The 20734-nt window shown below is 44.8% G+C and overlaps 2 protein-coding genes across 6 annotated transcripts in view; one reads left to right on the plus strand and one right to left on the minus strand.

Annotated features, from left to right (window-relative positions):
- The window catches only part of LOC309364708 (zinc finger protein RFP-like), a 110154-nt gene that overhangs the window by 22003 nt on the left and 67417 nt on the right, over window positions 1-20734 (plus strand). The window lies entirely within an intron of this gene.
- The window catches only part of LOC309364738 (zinc finger protein RFP-like), a 36757-nt gene continuing 21984 nt past the window's right edge, over window positions 5962-20734 (minus strand). The window contains exons 2-8 of one of the 5 annotated variants that reach the window (XM_081902561.1): window positions 17590-18018; window positions 12757-12852; window positions 11908-12138; window positions 11674-11696; window positions 9920-10041; window positions 9005-9049; window positions 5962-7273 (exon numbers count right to left, since the gene is read on the minus strand). In XM_081902561.1, the coding sequence (XP_081758687.1) occupies window positions 6711-7273; window positions 9005-9049; window positions 9920-10041; window positions 11674-11696; window positions 11908-12138; window positions 12757-12852; window positions 17590-18009 (1500 nt within the window). In that variant the 5' untranslated portion in view covers window positions 18010-18018 and the 3' untranslated portion in view covers window positions 5962-6710. Of the gene's footprint in view, window positions 7274-9004; window positions 9050-9919; window positions 10042-11673; window positions 11697-11884; window positions 12139-12756; window positions 12853-17589; window positions 18019-20734 lie in introns of all 5 variants that reach the window. The other 4 variants (XM_081902560.1, XM_081902559.1, XM_081902558.1 and 1 more) reach the window with 4 other exon arrangements.

Below are 20734 nucleotides of genomic sequence, written 5' to 3' on the forward strand. Positions count from 1 at the left end.
AAAAACTTCCCTGAACAGGGCTGCCTTCAGATGTCTTCTAAATGTCAGGTAGTTGTTTATTTCCTTGACATCTGATGAGAGGGACGCGGGAAGAATTTCATCCAGTTCAAAGGCAAATCTACCTAATTCACATTCTCTAAGGCAATTTGTGTGCTGAAACGCAACCTTGGGAGGTAGTGGTCTCTCCTTCCATGGAGGTTTCTAAGCAGAGGTTGGACGGCCACCTGTCATGGCTGCTTTAGCTGAGATTCCCGCATTGCAGCGGGGTTGGACTAGATGACCCTCGAGGTCCCTTCCAGTTCTACGATTCTATGATTCTTTGATTGTAGGAGCAGGGAACATCTTATTACTGATGTTTGTAAACTGCTCCAAGAGGTGTTTTGGCTGAAGAGCAGGGTAGAAATGCTTTAAAGAAAGAAAGAAACTAAAGATATTTGGCACCATCTTCTTTTATTTCACTCACAAAGGAAATGAGATTAAAGTGAGGTCCCAACAGCTACGGATGTGGCAATTTCAGTTTCACTCAGATTTTGTTTTCCCCAGGCTTAAATTCAGTTCTCTGCATTCCTACATCAGTTAGTGGTTTTGTTTCATTTTGCTTTGCTTTGCTTTATTTATTTTTTTAATGCTTTTTATTGACCTTTTCCAAAAAACACACACAAAATAAAACAATCTTTACAATCATTCTTAATGTCGTCTTATTTACATTGCATAGAATTACGCTTCAACTTCCTTCCTTCCCAGTCGCGGTTTTCTTAAAATACATCTTCTCTCTTTATCACATACACAGCCTAACAGGACAATGACAATAATCCACCAACAGCCTACAAATCAATATGATCCAAAACACCCACCCACCCCACTCACACACGAAAACAAAGATCACCACAGCCAACCACAAACAAACAACCACACCCTGGGCCAACCCCAACCTCTCTCACCACCAAAGGAACACAAATGAACAACACAAGCGACGCTGACACCAAACCCTACATATATTAAGCATAATAGAAACACCGCTACCCCACCCCACCCCCATCCATTTCCCCTCCCTCCACCCCCCTTTCTTTTTGCTTTTTTCTTCTTCTCCCCCTAAAGAAAATAAAAAATCTTCTCTTACAGTTTCTTCTGCATTTCTATACACGTCACAAGTTATATTAACCCCGCTGTAGTTCTTAAACCTTTACAATTAATTCCTATGTATGTTACAAATTTACTCCATTCGTCTACAAACTTTGCCCCTTTTTGGTGTCAGATTTTATATGTCATTTTTGCTAATTCCGTATATTCGAAAAATTTGGCTTGCCATTCCATAACTGTTGGGATCTCCGATGACTTTGCTTTGTTTTAAAAGTCCTGGACATTTCTGTGCAATCTTCTAATATACACATTTATTTACTTAAAAGAAATAAACAAAAAAAAAATATTTTAAAAGATAGCTCCTAAAAACTCCCTTAAATAATAAAATCTTATTGTCCCAAGAAAGTCTTTAAAAGAATCCTTCCCCCCAAAAAAAATTATTATTATTATTATTTTGAAAAAAGACAATTTTCCAGCAGCACCTTAGAGGACCAAGTAAGTTTGTTCTGGGTATGTTTGTTCTTAGTTGGTCTCTAAGGTGCTACTGGTGCTTGAAATCAACAGGAGGCTTAGTACTTGATAGCCTAGATAACAGACACATTTTTGCAAAGCATATTTCCCCATAGATAATATATTTCCCTAAAATAATTCATATTTGCATGTTATTTTTACTCACGTTTGCACATTTTACTGCACTTTACCACCCCAAAGTGTCCCGAACAGCACCTACATGTTTGTTGGCTTGTGTCAGGTCCCAGCCCAGTTCTGTTCCAAACCATCAGGGAGCCCAGAGTTCAAGGGAAGCTGGCTATTGAGATGAAGTCAAAGTTCCAGAGATCAGGATCCAATGGCCGGAGACAGGGGCATCCACAACATAAGGTCCAGTTTCAGAGAAGTCAGATCTGGATCAGAGGTCTCAGAGGCAGGAGCATTGTGAAGGTCAAGCAGCACGTGAGATCTTAGACAACAGTACCAGGGCAGAAGGTCAGCAACATCAGCGAGTGGAAGGTCAAAATCAGGTGGGGGTCATGATCCAAAGAAAATGGCAGGAAATGGGGAGCTGTCGGAGCAACTCTCAGGCCAGAATTTTGTAGGACTTGCTGAAAGCAGATAGACCTGTGAGGTTGAGCTGACAGTGTTTAGGTACGTAGGTGGTGCCCATGAACAACAAAGCTTAGTGCCACCAGAACTATCTGGTGATAGTTGCGTTGGTCTTCTTCTTTGGTGATCACTCTTAGCCGAGTAAGATTGTCTTCCATAAACACGGTTTTAACAATGAGTCCGTAAGTGACTGTGGAGGCCGATTCTGGATCCACACATCCTTCCACAGTGGGGACATTGGTTTCCGGGCGGGAGTTGATCACGGTGGTAGCGTGGGTAGGGCTGGTAGCGTTTGAGATGACGTCCTCGTGCCTGTCTGCTTTGCGACCCTTTCCTGTGCCTTGGAGCTGGACGGCTGCATCTGTAGGATATTTCCCCACCGACACAGGAGACATCAATGCAATTCTCTCTGGTCCCAGAGATTAGCTCCATCTCCCCTCCTTCCACTTCAATCACCATGCGGGCATTCTTCTTCACATCCTCCGGTTCCTGGCAGAACCTGTGCAAGGCAATATTAAGGCTCTTCCGGACATCAGGAGGCGTCCCTGCTAGGGATCTCACTGTTCTGCGGATCTTTTCCAAATTCTTGGCATTCAGGTGTTCCTTGTGGAGTGGTAGCCGTTCGCGATACATTTTCCAGGTCTTCGGTTCAACCTCATAATGAGGTTCCCCCTTGTCAAAACACACCAATATCTCACATTGCCCCGTCCCAGAGATGAACTCCAGTTGAACTTTGCGTTTCCTAATGATCAACCGGGCATTTTCCTGCACTAATAAGGGTTCCTTGGGGAACTCCTTCAGGGCCAGCTTGAGACACCTTCTCAAATCTTCTCCCATCTCCCATTTCTCCAAACTTTCCTTCACTCCCTGGAGATTTGCCACATTCAGTGGCTGGGGCCTGCAACATAATCTTGACAGATAGACATCCCCTGAGAGCTCAGAGGCATTGTACTGGAGTTCTCCGCCAGCGTCATCTATGCAGATGAGACATTTCTGATTCCCACAGGAGAATTTCAACTCGACCCCATCACTCTTGATCAACAAAGTGGCATTCTCCTTCACGCATGTAGGCTCCTGCTTGAAATTCCTCAGCGCCATGTCCAAGCATGCGACCAGATTCCTTGTGTCTGGCTCATAACCCTGCAACTGTTTCTGCAGAGATCTCAGAGACTCCATGCTCAGTGGGTGAGTGACTCTCTGGATCTGATAGCAGACATATTTAAACCACAGTTTTTCTCCCACACGAAGCCAATCCATCTCTTTAAGCCAATTCATCTCTTTAAGAAAAGGAGCCTACTTTCCTTTAAGAATGCCCTCAAATTATTACCAGTCAGTCGCCTGTTGAGGGTATCTTTGATGGATCTCCGGCCTGATTCAGGAGGACTGCTGATCGCCAGCTCAGCTGAAGCAGGTATGAACTGTTGGAGGACGTGGCATAGGAACATGACTCTTGCTTTGCATGTTACTGTGGTGATCTGTATTTAGCTTTCCCACAGGTGTTAACAATAGAAAGCAAATGGAATGGAACTTAAATTTCAATGCATGGGAACTTCCCCCAAAACAAACAAGACTGAGTAAACTGAGTAAACTGAGTACAGTGGTACCTCCGGTTACAAACTTAATTCGTTCCGGAGGTCCGTTCTTAAGCCAAAACCACTCATAACATGAGGTGCGCTTTCGCGAATGGTGCCTCCCGCTGCTGCCATGCTGCCAGTGTGTGACTTCCACTCGCATCCCGGGGCATAATTTGCAACTGGGAGCATCTACTTCCAGGTTAACGGAGCTCGTGTTTGCAAGGAGGACGGTACATAACACAAGTTTCCACTGTAGTACGTAAAGAGGGCTGTTCTTAAACCGAGGTACATGAGAGTCTCATCCACCTGCCCTGTTGTCAGACCAGGAAGATGTGAATAAGCAGCTACATTTTGTATGATAAAAATACCAGTTGTTCCTCGGATGAAATGTGGAATTGGGTGAAACGAGAGACAAAATTCAGCAGTAAGAGCTCAAGCTGATGAGGCCCTGCTGGGGTCACTCCAGCACCCATGGGTGGTCACTTCATTTGTGGGTGCAGCACCCACCCTCTGGAATGCTCTCTCTCAGATAATTCATGAGATGGAGACAGTAGAGATTTCCAAACATCTCGTAAAAACTTAAATGTTTACCCAGGTTTTGCTAGATTCTGGCTCCTAATTGTTTTTAAATTTTCTGTTCTGTACCCTTCTCAGTTTTATATGATGTATAGTTTACTTTTGTTTTTAAGAAATGTTATTGAAATATTGTTGTATCATTGCCACTTTTGTTTATTTGGAAATGTTTGGAAACCAGTTCAGGTTGTTTTTTTTAAAAAAACACTAAGCTGTGGTACAAGAATAGTATAAATGGTTTTCAATAAAAACACAGGTAAAATCCGCAAAAGTTTAAAGGCAAGTGTACACAATTAAAGAAGTGTCTCTGTGGGTTTACTGAAATAAATGTTTTCATGCAATAATAATAATAATAAGAGCTCAAGCTCCCACTAGGGTTGGAAAACCTCAGCTTCAGGAGCCAAATGATGAAGGCCCCTCAAAATGGCCGTCAGGATACAGGCCTCACTGATTCCTTGCGTGTACTTCTGACTAAAATCTATCCTTGGACAGGGATAATTTCTCTTGCATGTGTGGATGGAGAACATAGCAGGAACTCTGCTCACTTTTGCTACTGGTCCTATCTATCTGCAGCACGTTATTTTAAATGTTCCCCATAAGGCATGGGTAGGGAACTCATCTGTCAATCGTGTAATTTCATCGTGATATTATGTGATTCTCCCAACCATCCGTCAAAGTTCACCCATGGGGTGGGGCCAAATTTTTTCAAACTCCAGACACAATGCAGCATCTGGGCTGCAAAAGGCTCCCAACCTGTGCCTCACATCAACATGGGTCATGTTGGGAAATGTTAAATCTGAAGCCAGTCATTTCAAACATAGAGTAATTGTTTTGATTTTTATCTCACTTAAAAGCACATACTTTCAGAAGAGCCCTGCTGGTTCAGACCACAACTCCCCACTTCCTGGATCAATGGAGCCCTTGTTTATTTCATATATTAAAGACTCAAATAAAGCAACAGCAGTTTAATAATATAAGAGCAGACGTGAGCACCTTGTCCTCCACTGGTTCAGACTAGAGATACTTAACTGTGGTTCTGCAAATCCCCTTGTTGTAAGCCAAAAATGGCTTATCTTCTGAGTTTACGTTAATAAAACTCAAGAGACAAGAGGAGTTAGGAGTCCATTGTTGTTTACTGCAAAGCAGTCGAATCTTTTCACAAAACTGCAACCCCGCCCAAGGGTCAGGGCGATGGTATTTATAACATTTCAAACAAAGGATTTCAATTTTCACCAATCATGTACATCATTACCTTATTTCATGTTTAATACACATGCGCAATAAGCATTGCAAACTAAACTTTGATTCTCACTGTGCTCTGTTACATTGTGTTAGTATGCATATTGGGAACCTGTGTTACGTGCAGCCATTTGCGCTGTGTATCAACTTGCGTTCTAACTTATGAGCTGCATCTTTGTGATTCATGTATTAGCTGCCCTTCTGTCCCAGTGGGGGACGGCATCTTGGAAAATCCTCAGTTTCTTAAAGCAACAGGTTACCATAACTTCTCTATTAGAAGCATATTGAAGGATTTATAGGGGTTCACATTATCACATTCATTATAGCCCTTTGGGCCACTACCACACCCTGAGCAGCTTGGACATTCAGCGATTAATGGCACGCTTATATGCAGTAAACGGAATTGCTTTTATTTATTTACAAGGTTTCTTACACACCTTTCAACATCAGGTCCTAGAGTGAGTGACAACAATTAAACAATTATAAAAAGATATAGAACAATTACTTGAAACACATAAAACAACCCAGCTCTTTAGATACTTAAGTTTAAATGCCCCCATATCAAGTCTCTATCTGTGTATCATGTATTTGCAGACAATTCCTTTCTGATCGTGCTTCTATTTTGTGTGTTTTTTTTCCAAATAAAATATAGCTATGGGGTTGTGATCCGAAGCACGCTGCCAATCTGGATCAGGGCCTCGTGCCAGTTCCTCGTTGAAAAGCCTCCCCTCTTCAGCTACTATTTCCCCCTGAAGCTGTGTCTGAATGGCAGTTTTCATGTGTTTTGTTTCCCACAACAGAACGCTATTTGGAGGAGAAAGCCTGCAGGGCCCATTCAGACTTGACAGCAATAATAGTGCATGATAGAGTCAGACTGTTACTAATTCCCTCTAAAGAAGTTGGCAGTTTGGGGCAGGGACTTAATATCCTGAGCCTTTTCCACACCACACATACTCCCCCCCCCCAAAAAAAAAGTTATTTCCCCAGACGTTTGAGGGAGGAAAGTATGGGTGGGGAGAGGATTCAGTTCCTTCCTCCTGACCCCTCCATGCTGTTTTTTAAACTTCCCCACCCACACCTGGTTTTAAAGGACTTGGCACCTCCCAGTGGCCTGTCAAGTTTGCACCAAATGGCAACCTCATCTCATTTCCCCACACAGACAAAGGAGCAGATTTTCTCCCCAGAAAACAAAGCATGGGAGAAGGTAAAGAGATTATTATTTGAGTCAGCATCACGGAAGAGTATTACTCCTGCTTCATAGTTCACAAGCACACGGATTCTCTTTGGCCAAATCGCAAAGGTAAGGTGTTGTGTGCTGGCCGAGGGTGATGGTCCCAGAGATATTCCAGGAGAAGTGGAAGCATAATATGCACCAGTAGAAATCCTCCCAATAGCCCAGATCCCAATTCCATCATTCAAATTGACAATATTGTGACCCCTTAAAGACTCCTTGACAACCCCCACAGCCCAGAAGTTCTCGTTCCCCACATCCAATACCCAGGAATGAGTCCCTGAGGTGATTCTCTCAACTCCCATAACATAGGAACAACAATTAATGTTCTTATTTGATAATACGGGGATAGCGCGTGATTGGTTCAAATACGTGCCTGTTGAGAAGGCCAACGATGGTGGCTTCATATATATGTCTTGGGTTGGTGCTTGGCCATACGCTTCTAGGACTAGTTTAGGAATGGCCATGTCTTCACCTACAAGAGAAAGGAAATAATTAGAGAGGCAGCGCCCCAAACCTGCGTCCAAGTTTTGTGCAGCTCTGAGTGAGGAGGAGGTTTGAAAAGCCAGTGTACTAATGGGGTGGGGGGTGGGAAATCGCACCCCCATGCAGGTCAGTTCAGAAACTCAGGGAGTGCCCCTCGAGGGCAAGGATGCAAGCTCAGAGGGAGGCATGCTTGCAAAGGTCCCTGGTTCAATCCCTGTAGGGTGAGTTCCCTGGATAAAACCACGGAGAGCTGTTGCCAGTCATTGTTGGCAATATGAAGCTAGATGGGCCGACGGCTTGGCTCTGCAGAAAAGCTGCTTCCTATGCTCCTGTGCTCAGCCCTTCTCCCAATCTCACATGTAAAAACCAAAACAAAGAACCCTACCCAAGCTGGAGATGTACTTTCTTTTCTGGAGGTCCAGACAGCTGGAGTAACGCTGCCCAATCTGGAACCATATATTTGCTTAAGGAACAAAACTGATATGAGGAAGAAGTTAAGACTCACACTTGGTTCCAAGGTAATGCCTTAGATTTGGAGTGCTTGGAAGTGTGTTCATGCCAAAATCTAAAATTTAGCCATCGTATATGATCGTTTGACCTCTTTCTTCCATGTTGGTGTAAGGCACTTGGGCTCGTGCCTTGAGGAGCACATTTCCCACGACTGGATGCCCTGAGATAAGGGTGCCGGGTGCACTGGGTTGCCATAGCAACACCAGAATGGTTGAGTGTGTGACTTGTGGAGTAATTCACCCTCCCATTGGTCCAGGAAATGTGCCCACATGTAGAGAAAGGAATAGTAGCCTCTGAGGCATTGCTTTCATCCTGTCTGTCTTGTCTGTGCCCTGTCCTGTTTGCTGTCAAGGGTCTGACTCTGTGAGACTCAGGGGAAGAGGCCGTGGGTTTTGCACAAAAGCATTAGCTAGCATGGTGATCAGTGTCAATGGATCTGATCGTACGTATCTTTACTTCAGACCAGAAGGACTGGTCTTGTGTCTGAAGACATTAAACACTTGGTTACTTTGAGCTGTGTGGGAGGAGTTTCCCCCTTAACAAACTCTGAAGATGTTGTTCAGTTGGGAGCAGGAAATCTCTGATGACTCTGCTTCTGTGATCATAACACACACCAGCTGCGGTGTGGTGAACTCCCAGCTGACTCCAGCAAGCCACACCTTCCAGCATTCCCATTACATTTTATGAAAACATTGGGAGAGGGGGTGATTCAGAAAAATCAATGCCAAGTAATGAAGATTACTCAGAATTTTAAATAAAGAAATAGAAAAAAGAACACTCAAATGTCAAGCTTCAGCTACTCTTGTTTGCTTCCCAGTCCTCCAGTTCTGAGAGAGTTAGAAGACAAAACCAGAGTTCTGGAGCAGAGTTTAGGGATGTGACAGGCTGTAAAAGGCAGCAAGATGGAAAGAAAATCAGAGCACGAGGGTTGATTCCTGTTTTGAATCCAAGACTGTGGCTATGGGAGAAACAAGACTCTCTTGGGGTGTCCATGCTGTGAACCCCTCCATCGTAGGCTCAGATTCTATATATGTGGGAATAAACCATATATCCTAAAGACACCACAGTCTCTGCTGTCTCTCATTTCCCAAAAGGAAATGCGAACCCAGGGGATGCAGCTTGGGACCCAGTAATCTTGTGCTGCTGGGAGATTGAAGTGCAAAACCCTCCCATATCTCATCTGCAAAAATTGTTTAATGATCTTCCAAACCTGGAAATGTACCTTTCTTTCCTTGAAGTCCAGAGAGCACAACGTCTGAGGAAAAAGGTGAAATGAGGAAAAAGTCAATACTCATACTTGGCTCCAAGGGCATTGCTTCAAATTTAGAATGTTTGCAAGAGTGTTCAGGCCTAAATCTAAAATTTAGCCATAGTACTCCATCTTCCTCCCTCTTCCAGCATTAGCATTAAGTGTTATGAAAGCATGTTTGGAGTGGGGGACACAGAGAAGAGCTGCCTCCCCCAGCTCTGAGAGAGTTAGAAGACAAAACCAGAGTTCTGGAGTAGAGTTTAGGGATGTGACAGGCTGCAAAAGGCAGCAAGATGGAAAGAGAATCAGAACACGATGGTGGGTTCCTGTTTTGAATGCAAGGCTGGGGCTATGGGAGAAACAAGACTGTCTTGGGGTGCCTGTGAACCCATCCATCGTAGGCTCAGAGTGCCTATATGTATAAATAAACCATATATCCTAAAGACACCAGTCTCTGCTGTGCCTCATTTGCCAATAGGAAACTCGAACCCTGGCAAAGCAGCCTAGGACCCCAGAATATTCACTTCTTTGGAAATTGGCATGGCACACAACTCTATCATCTATCTATCATCTATCTATCTATCTATCTATCTATCTATCATCTATCTATCTATCTATCTATCTATCATCTATCTATCTATCTATCTATCATCTATCTATCTATCTATCTATCTATCTATCTATCTATCTATCTATCTATATCTATATCATCTATAATCTATCTATCTATCTATCTATCTATCTATCTATCTATCTATCTATCTATCTATCATCTATCTATCTATCTATCTCTATCTATCTATCTATCTATCTATCTATCTATCTATCTATCTAATCTGTCCCACATCTAAAACATCATACAATGACCCTTGTTACCTTTGAATTTCTTGGTCTCCTTCTCCAAAAAAGGATGTATTTTGGATAATTTATCTATTTGCTGTTTTAATCCACGAGGAAAAGCTATTGCATTCATGGTTTTATTCTTATTTTCATTACACCTAGGAAGAAGAAAGTGAGGTTTATTGTGCTCCATCTGGTCATTCTCAAGTCTTTCTTAATTCAGCCGTCAGAATGAAGGAGAAAAGTGGGAGCAGCAGGAAGATACCAAGGGATCGTCCATGATAGGTTTGTCTTTCATTCCCCCTGCTTTCCCCACCAAAGTCCCCTCTGTTTACCACTGAATCGGAACCAAGGTCAGTCGGGTTTTCTGAATCAGGTTTTCTGTGGATTGCCAGCTGAATAGAAGCAAACATTTATAGGGTTTTCGGCTGATTTATGTTTCTTCCAATTCAGTGGTAAGCAGCAGGTTTTCCCAGGAAAAGCGGTGGGACAAAAGAAAAACTTCTCAGACCTTTGCTTAGAAATCACAGCAAAAGCAGACGTGTGGATGAGGCCTGTGATAGCAACTAATGGTATTGTCTGCCCTGTGGCCATTACAAAGACCTATGACAAACTGGAAAGTGAAGTATAAAAGGGGGGGTATGTAAATTGACTTAAACATTTTTTTCCATATAAAATCTACATACAAATGTTCAATCAGTAGTCCATCTTGCCTCATTTTTCAAAAAATCAACTTTACTTTGAAGATGCCAAAATATTTTCAAACAATCTGTCTGAAATTCTGACACAACATGTTGCATACCGTACCATGTTTAAAATTACAGCTGGGTCAGAAGCGCCTGGTTAACTAAGTTGTGATTTGTCACTGCTTCTGCCTGATCATAACAGGGTATAAATCGGCCCAATTTGGTCGAGGATCCAGCTGAATCTGGAGCACAACCTTACTGAATATTTTCTCCAACAAATTATGTTTGCACACAAGTAACTAATAAGAGTATCTCTTTACCCTGACCTTTGTCATCTAGGAGATGTACTTTAGGACCCACCCTGTTTTCTTGGATTGTAATTTGTTTTAACTATTTTTAATATTGTATTTCAATTCAGAAGCTGCCCTGGAACCTGACAGTGAAGGGCAAGTAAGAAATCTAATAACCCACCACCACCACCAACTCTGATATGATATAAAATATAAAAAATGAAGAAATATCATCACTTCTTCCTAAAATATGCATTTTATATTCAGTGTACCTCGGGTTACACACGCTTCAGGTTACATACACTTCAGGTTCCAGACACCGCTAACCCAGAAATAGTACCTCGGGTTAAGAACTTTGATTCAGGATGAGAACAGAAATTGTGCTCCGGCGGCGCAGCAGCAGCAGGAGGCCCCATTAGCTAAAGTGGTACCTCAGGTTAAGAACAGTTTCAGGTTAAGAACGGACCTCCGGAACGAATTAAGTACTTAACCCGAGGTACCACTGTACATTCTCCCCCCAAAATCCTATCCATTTTCGTATGCTCTTCTATGCATCCCCCAATGTGCTTTTTGTACATTTCCCCGCACAAGATACATAGTTTTGGGTGCCTTTTTTTAAAACCCAAAAAAATGCATCACAAAATTAGTAAAAGTGTGCAGTCAGATTGGTAACTGTTTTCTGATCTGCTTATTGGTCTGTAAACTGTGAATTAGATTGGTTCACATAAAAGTATAGACCAAATAAAGTTATCCCTTACCTCCGAAGAAAGAAATTAACATTATTCATTTTCATATTCATAACAAAGCCACATACCTTTCCAGGATGCTTCTCATATTCTAGATGGAAGAGACAGAATGAAAGAAATTCAGTCCTTTGCACCACCTGCCTCCAGCAGTTTATTACTTTTCCCTTTGCTTTATATATCAACCAAATACTGAAGTGAACATGCCTACTATGAATACTTCTACAGACCAATGAACAGAGTGTGTGTTGGCACAGCCCTTTCCCAGAGGACAACCTGGACGGTTTCGTTCCACCACTGCTCACCTGCAAGAATTCAGTCACTGGCTGCTTCTGTTTCTCCTCCAGCTGCCTCATTAGGTTGTCAAGGGAGGCCATTTCCTCACAGAGTTTGGCAATATGTTGATTCCTACAGTTTTTAATCTCATCGTCCAGTTCCTTCAACTTAGCCAGCAGGAGGTGTTCTTGTTCTTCCAGAAACTGGTGCAATTGCTTGAAATCGGCCATGATTTCCTGCCTCTCCATGTCTGTCTGCTTCTGCAAGGAGAGAGTCATGGCCAGACAAAAACATTTAGATGTACCCTTAATTCCATGTGCACAACCTGACTGGCAGGGCAGCTGATGTTTACTTCAACACTCACAATGGTATAGAACATCAATCACAGCTGAGGGCGGCAGGCAGGCTAACTTAGCAGGACACGACCTCTTTGCTTGCCTCTGTCCTCAGTATTTTCCTGCTTCTCACCTACCAATCTATCAAGCTGCTGCTCTCTATTCCCTGGCATCTTCAGCCTGGCTTGGCCACCTCACTCTGCCTAATAGTAGGGCCGTGAGGAAGTGACGAGAAGGAGGAGGACTGGCTTTGTGGGGTTCATTCTTAAAGGATTAATGCTGGCATGGCTGGACATTTTTGGACTCAAGGACTACATTCGCCCCTAGACAACCCTACCAATTTTAGCCTCTCCTGCTGAATGTTGTCTAACCTTGCAGGCAGCTGCTCTTCAAGGTCTGAAGCAGAGATCTTTCCCAACTCTACCACCCAATATCCATTTAATTGATAATGCCAGTGATCAAACCTGGGACACTGTGCAAGCGAAGAAGGCCTCACTCTGTCAAGTATAACCATCCTGGAGAGGCAAGAAGGTTTGCACCTACCAGCAGATTCTGGCTTTCGGTCTCCCCATTCAGTTTAGAAGACAGAATTTCTTCTCTCTGTTTGTTCAGGAACTCCAAATGATGCAGGATTTTACCCTGGGGTGGCCAAAAAGGCATTTGGGTTAGTTTTGGCAGCAGAGATATAAACTGTAACAGGCGTGTCTGTTCAAGAAACCAAGAACACAAAGGTTGAAAAGGGTCTACGTGCAGCTTCTAGGAAACTTCCGTTCTCAATGTGGAATTAAATCAGTGTTCACATATGCATATTTATATAGTTAATAATTAATTTTCTGATCAAATATGGGGGAAAACAAGGGGACTCAAAATTATGGGGACACAGCGTAAGAGATGGTATTCCTATACCAGGTTTGCACAAAATAGTTCCTATACCAGGTTTGCACAAAATAGAGTATCTGTATGGGATTCGGCTCCTGGGCCAAGTCAGTCACCCTCTCACATTTTCTGCACCAAACCATGCTCTTTTCCAAAGATATATTGGGGTACGAACCAAAGATTGTGGCTGGTGCACAGCCCTATTCACAGCTCGCTCTTTTTTTCTTTTCTTTTCTTTTAGAAAAAAAGCTTGCAGTATTCACCATGAAGTTATCACAGGAAGTGCCACACTTTTCACATTTGGGGTGGAAAGGTCTGGTTCCCCCGAGTTCCCCCAGAAGAAACCACACTGGCCCTAATAACATCCTTTACTCCTCATAACTTCACAACATTTACTGCTCCTTTCCCCCTTGCAGTATTTTGCAGGTAGAACTTCCTGGGCCTCTGCTAATAGGAAGCTTTGATAAGGTTCTGCAGCAGAACTGTGAGCCACACGGCTCAGAATACCTGAAACCTATGCTCTGGAGTTTTTGGACATATCTAGAAAGAGGGGAAGCTGCCTTACACTGAGTTATATGTACCTCTGGTCCAACTAGCTCAATACTGACTGGATTTCAGGTCCCGTATATCCCCAGCCCTACCTAGAAATGCTAAGGATTTCTGCATTCAAGATTGGGCTACTGTGACCCTTACTTACTTACTTACTTACTTAATTTATATACTGCCCTATACCTGAAGAGCTCAGGGCAGTTCACAGAACAAAATACATATATAATACCACAAAATATATAGTCAAAATAACAACAACTCCATACCCACCAAAAAAGAACCACGTTTTAAAAGGGCATAGGATGTCAATCAAATCAACCAAAGGCCTGGTTAAAAAGAACCTTTTTGCCTGGCAGCTAAAGGTGTATAATGAAGGCACCAGGCGGACTTCCCTGGGGAGAGCATTCCACAGACGGGGAGCCACTGCAGAGAAGGCCCTGCTCTCGTGTTGCCACCCTCCTGACCTCTCAAGGAGGGGGCACACGAAGGAGGGCCTCAGAAGATGATCTCAGGGTGCGGGTAGGTTCATATGGGAAGAGGCGGTCCTTGAGGTATTGCGGTCCTGAGCCATTTAAGGCTTTATAGGTCAAAACCAGCACTTTGAATTGGGCTTGGTAACTAATTTGTAGGCAGTGGAGTCAGACTTGGATTGGTGTAATATGCTCAAGCCGTCTTGCTCCAGTGAGCAACCTGGCCGCCGAATTCTGCACCAGCTGAAGTTTCCAAACCGTCTTAAGAGGCAGCCCTACATATAGCGCATTGCAGTCATCTAACCTTAAGGTTACCGGAGCATAGACAACAGTAGTTAGGCTATTCATGTCCAGATAGGGGCGTAGCTGGGCCACCAGCCGAAGCTCCTGACAACCTTTCCACCAGGCAGCCCTCCTAGCAAAAAATGGTGGGCATAACATCTGTTCCCCAACATAAATTCTGAGACTAGAGAAAAAGAGGAACTGCTGGGACCTGGGGAACATCAAATGCTTCCACAAGGCTGGCTCATACAGAGTCAGACCTCTGGTCTGTTTTCTATACCAACAGAAAGTTGCTTTGGGGCAAAGGCTGTCCCCAGTCCTACATAACAATGCAAAGGAATCAGGTTAGCCATGTTGATTTGTATGCTGTTGGTGGATTATTGTCACTCTCTTGTTGGGCTGTGTATGTGATAAAGGGGAGCCACCCCACTCACACACGAAAACAAAGATCACCACAGCCAATCACAAACAAACAACCACACCCTAGGCCAACCCCAACCTCTCTCACCACCAAAGGAACACAAATGAACAGCATGAGCAACGCTGACACCAAACCCTACATACATTAAGCAAAATAGAAACATCGCCACCTGACCCCACCCCCACCCATCTTCCCCCCCCCCATGTCTCAATAAATGAAACTGATTTGTAAAAATGTTACATGGAAAAAATACGAGAGACATTACAGTGGTGCCTCGCAAGACGAAATTAATTCGTTCCGCAAGTCTCTTCGTCTTGCGGTTTTTTCGTCTTGCGATGCACGGTTTCCCATAGGAATGCATTGAAAATCAATTAATGCGTTCCTAGGGAAACCGCCTTCAGACCAGGTCCGGGGACAGTCTGTCCCCGGACCTCTTCTGAAGGCTGGGGGGCGCGGGCTTCGCAGCAGCGCTACGAAGCCCGGCGGCTGGGGCAGGTGTTCCCGCCCCCCCGCCCGGCTTCGCAGCAGCGCTACGAAGCCCGGCGGCTGGGGCAGGTGTTCCCGCCCCCCCACCCCGCTTCGGAGCAGCGTTCCGAAGCGGGGTGGCTGGGGCAGGTGTTCCCGCCCCCCCGCCCGGCTTCGCAGCAGCGCTACGAAGCCCGGCGGCTGGGGCAGGTGTTCCCGCCCCCCCGCCCGGCTTCGCAGCAGCGCTACGAAGCCCGGCGGCTGGGGCAGGTGTTCCCGCCCCCCCACCCCGCTTCGGAGCAGCGTTCCGAAGTGGGGTGGCTGGGGCAGGTGTTCCCGCCCCCCCGCCCGGCTTCGCAGCAGCGCTACGAAGCCCGGCGGCTGGGGCAGGTGTTCCCGCCCCCCCGCCCGGCTTCGCAGCAGCGCTACGAAGCCCGGCGGCTGGGGCAGGTGTTCCCGCCCCCCCACCCCGCTTCGGAGCAGCGTTCCAAAGCGGGGTGGCTGGGGCAGGTGTTCCCGCCCCCCCGCCCGGCTTCGCAGCAGCGCTACGAAGCCCGGCGGCTGGGGCAGGTGTTCCCGCCCCCCCGCCCAGCTTCGCAGCAGCGCTACGAAGCCCAGCGGCTGGGGCAGGTGTCCGGGATCTCTTTTGAAGCAAGCGGCTGTGGAGAGAAGCGATCTCCGCGCAGCCGCTTGCTTCAAAAGAGGTCCGGGATCTCTTTTGAAGCAAGCGGCTGCGGAGAGAAGCGATCTCCCCGCAGCCGCTTGCTTCAAAAGAGGTCCGGGATCTCTTTTGAAGCAAGCGGCTGCGGAGAGACGCGATCTCCCCGCAGCCGCTTGCTTCAAAAGAGGTCCGGGATCTCTTTTGAAGCAAGCGGCTGCGGAGAGACGCGATCTCCCCGCAGCCGCTTGCTTCAAAAGAGGTCCGGGATCTCTTTTGAAGCAAGCGGCTGCGGAGAGAAGCGATCTCCCCGCAGCCGCTTGCTTCAAAAGAGGTCCGGGATCTCTTTTGAAGCAAGCGGCTGCGGAGAGACGCGATCTCCCCGCAGCCGCTTGCTTCAAAAGAGGTCCGGGATCTCTTTTGAAGCAAGCGGCTGCGGAGAGACGCGATCTCCCCGCAGCCGCTTGCTTCAAAAGAGGTCCGGGGGCAGCGGGAAGAGCTGCCCCCGGACCTCTTTTGAAGCAAGGGGCGGTGGGGAGAAGCGATCTCCCCGCCGCCCCTTGCTTCAAAAGAGAAGACCCGCTGTCCCCGGGGCAAGCTTCGTTTTGCGAAGCAAGCCCATAGGGAAATTCGTCTTGCGAGACAACTCGAAAACGAAAAAACCTTTCGTTTTGCGAGTTTTTCGTCTCGCGAGGCGTTCGTCTTGCGGGGTACCACTGTACACACATACTTCTGTAAAACAAGAAAAACTGTTGAGCTACGGCCCTCAGATCAGCCTTCCAGCCTTCTCCTGCCCCGGTAGTTGTCTGGGCTCCTGGGGCAGGAAAAGGTGGGAGATGCTTGAAATGATCATTTTTCAAGTTCCCTTGGAACTTCTTGTGAATGTTCCTACTTCTGAATGCTCAGTACAAGATAGTGAGTCCTGCAGCTCCTAACTCGCTTCCGGCCTCTCCCCAGGCTGGAACATTGACCAGCTCCAGTTCACATCCTCCTCAAGTCTTTTTTTGCCTGGCCAGAATGTGTCCCTGAACTCCACTAATGCTTCCCACTTACTTAGATGGTGAACATAGACAGCAATGAGAGCATTTGTAGGAACTAGGTAAAGGTACCCCTGCCCGTACGGGCCAGTCTTGACAGACTTTGGGGTTGTGCGCCCATCTCACTCAAGAGGCCAGGGGCCAGCGCTGTCCGGAGACACTTCCGGGTCACGTAGCCAGCGTGACATCGCTGCTCTGGCGAGCCAGAGCTGCACACGGAAACGCCATTTACCTTCCCGCTGGTAAGCGGTCCCTATTTATCTACTTGCACCCGGAGGTGCTTTCGAACTGCTAGGTTGGCAGGCGCTGGGACCGAGCAGCGGGAGCGCACCCCGCCGCAGGGATTCGAACCGCCGACCTTTCGATCGGCAAGTCCTAGGCGCTGAGGCTTTAACCCACAGCGTTACTGCAAAAAGGTGAAATTTTCAAGTGTTGCTCTGTCCACTTTTGCCTCAGGCCCCAATAACCAGCAGCGTTTGGGACACAAACACCCACCCACATACCCCGCCCAAATTTCGCAAAGAGAAAAATGCAGCCCTCAGGCTGAAATATTTCCCCCATCCCTAGGATAACTGAGCATCCCTTGGAAGCCTGGTCCCCAATCCTACAGCTCCCTACCTGATACTCTTCAAAGGCCTCCTCCTTCGGGATCACTTTGTGCTTCCTGTGCTCCTTGGATTTGTCGCACACCACACAGATGGGGGCTTGGTCGTCTTCGCAGAAGAGCTTCAGGGGCTCCTGGTGTCTCTTGCAAACCCTTCCCAGCGCTTCCGCCCCTTTGGCCGCCTGAAGGCTGAATTTCTTGACTATTTCCACAATGCTCGCCAGTTGCCGGTTGGGCCTGAAATTCCTTTGCTGATGAGGTTCTCTGCACTGAGGGCAAGAAGCCTCTTGGTCTGATTTCCCCCAAGTCTCGGTGATGCAGCTTTGGCAGAAATTGTGGCCGCAGTCTATGGTCACTGGATCTGTGAAATACTCTAGGCAGATGGGGCATGTTGTTTCCTCACAGAGGTTCTGGACTGGACTCTCGTCTGCCATTTTGTCTGCCTGAAATGGGAATAAAAGATCCAGGAATTTGGTCAAGTGGCAGGTTTTAAATTGAATAAGTTAAAAACTAAGGTTTTGGAGAAAAATTTGATGCCGATTGAGAGAGAGAGGTTTTAGAAGGAGACAGATCTAATATTAGTAAAGAAGGTAAAATACCTGGGGGTGAACATGACTTCCAAGAATGTGAATTTATTTAAAGACAACTATGAGAAATGTTGGTCAGAAGTGAAAAAAGACTTAGAAATCTGGTCGAATTTGAAGCTTTCCTTGCTTGGCCGAATTGCTGTTATTAACATGAATGTATTGCCGAGAATGTTGTTTTTGTTTCAATCACTGCAAATTATTGACAAGATGGATTGTTTCAAGAGGTGGCAAAGAGATATCTCTAGATTTGTCTGGCAGGGCAAAAAGCCCAGAATAAAATTTAAGATACTTACTGATGCTAAACACGGGGGGGGGGGGTTGCCCTGCCAGACCTTAAACTTTATTATGAATCAGCAGCTTTTTGCTGGTTGAAGGAATGGCTGCTTCTTGAGAACACAGACATCTTAGATCTTGAAGGTTATGACAATGTATTTGGGTGGCATGCATATTTGTGGTACGGCAAGGTTAAAGCACACAAGGCATTCAAAAACCATATTGTCAGGAAAGCACTGTTCAATATATGGATAAGATATAAAGACTTTTTGGAGAGTAAAACCCCAAGGTGGTTATCACCCATGGAAGCGAAAGCTTTGAAAAAACTTAATATGGAGGCCAAATGGCCAAAATACTGGGAAATTTTAGAACAGGAAGGTGACAAGCTGAAATTGCGGAGTTATGAGAAGCTTAAAGAGGTGCGAGACTGGTTACATTACTTTCAAATAAGAGAGGTTTATAACTTAGATTAAAAAAATTGGTTTCCAGGTGGAAAAATCAAAATTGGAAACAGAATTGTTAGAACCCAATGCTAAGATATTATCAAGAATGTACAATCTGCTGTTTAAAGAGGTGCGAGACTGGTTACATTACTTTCAAATAAGAGAGGTTTATAACTTAGATAAAAAAAATTGGTTTCCAGGTGGAAAAATCAAAATTGGAAACAGAATTGTTAGAACCCAATGCTAAGATATTATCAAGAATGTACAATCTGCTGTTGAAATGGAACACTGAGGAAGAAACGGTAAAATCTGCTATGATTAAATGGGCACAAGATATAGGATATAATATTATGTTTGCTGATTGGGAGCAGTTGTGGACCACTGGGATTAAATTTATGGCATGTAATGCCCTAAGAGAGAATATTATGAAAATGATGTACAGGTGGTACATGACCCCAGTCAAGCTTGCAAAAATCTATCATTTGCCTGATAATAAATGTGGGAAATGTAAAGAAACTGAAGGTACATTCTTTCACCTTTGGTGGACGTGCCCAAGGATTAAGGCTTTCTGGGAGATGATCTATAATGAAATGAAAAAGGTATTTAAATACACTTTCCTGAGGAAACCAGAGGCATTTCTCCTGGGCATAGTTGGCCAATTGGTGCCAAAGAAGGATAGAACTTTCTTTATGTACGCTACAGCAGCAGCAAGAATACTCATCGCAAAGCATTGGAAGACACAAGACCTACCCCCTCTGGAAGAATGGCAGATGCAAGTAATGGACTACATGGAAATGGTGGAAATGACTGGCAGAATCCGAGACCAGGGAGAAGAGTTGGTGGAAGAAGATTTTAAAGTTATTTACAGAAACATTGTAGAATTTCTGAATGTTGATGACATTGAAATGAAATGAAGGGGTTCTAGCAACAAGGTAAAATGTAAGATTGGATTGATAATAGATGAAAATTTGAAGCTATAATATGTGAGGAAAAACAATTAAGGATAAAGTAATAGGATATGAATTTGCTGAACCAATTTTTAAAAGGGATACAAAAAAGGGAGGCGTGAGGAAGTCAGGAAAATAAGTTAATCAAAGATGAGAAATTTAAAAAGAGGGATTTTTGGTTTTGTGTGTGTGCTTTTTTCATTTTCCTTTTTATGTTAAATGTTTGTATTTTTGTATTTTGTAACTTTGTATTTTTGTGTTTTTATATTTTTCTTGTGTTTTTCTTTTTTCTGTTTGTTGTTCTGGAATTCCTTTATTGTTAAAACTTAATAAAATATTATAAAAAAAAGAAAAGAAAAGAAATGGGAATAAAAGCCTTAGTTTCGTTTTTCTAGTTTCAAACCACAGGGCGGGCCTTTCCCTCCCTCTGGGTGACTCATAGTTTTTGAAAAGAAACAGCATAAGCCGGGGAAAACCGTTACAGTGTGCAGCTTCACTTCTGTACCGTGAATTCAAAGTGCATGGTGTCTGCCAAAGAATTATGGCAATGGCCATTTACCTCAAAAAGCTACACTTCCCAGCACCCTTAACTAGCTACAGTCCCCAGGAAAATTTATAGGAGAGCCATGTGGTCATCATGAGGCTAATAAAAGGTCAAATACTAACTGACAGGAGCAGAAAGAGGAAGGAAGTAAAGACTGAGAAAAACAATTGTTTACTTGAGAAGGAATCAGTGAGGGAAGAATTGGTTTCCTGTCTCCCACCCCCAGTTCTCGTACAGTTTCTTCTTGCAATCACTGTTGCTCCAGTCCCAAATGCTAACAGGATTTGGGGACAACTAACTTTGACTTTTGAATTACCACAGTCGGGACACTGTAGCTGATATGATTAGGCTTTTAGATCAAAATA

The sequence above is a fragment of the Podarcis melisellensis genome, assembly GCF_964234715.1.
Source record: "Podarcis melisellensis genome assembly, chromosome: 2".
In the NCBI taxonomy this organism is placed as follows: domain Eukaryota; kingdom Metazoa; phylum Chordata; class Lepidosauria; order Squamata; family Lacertidae; genus Podarcis; species Podarcis melisellensis.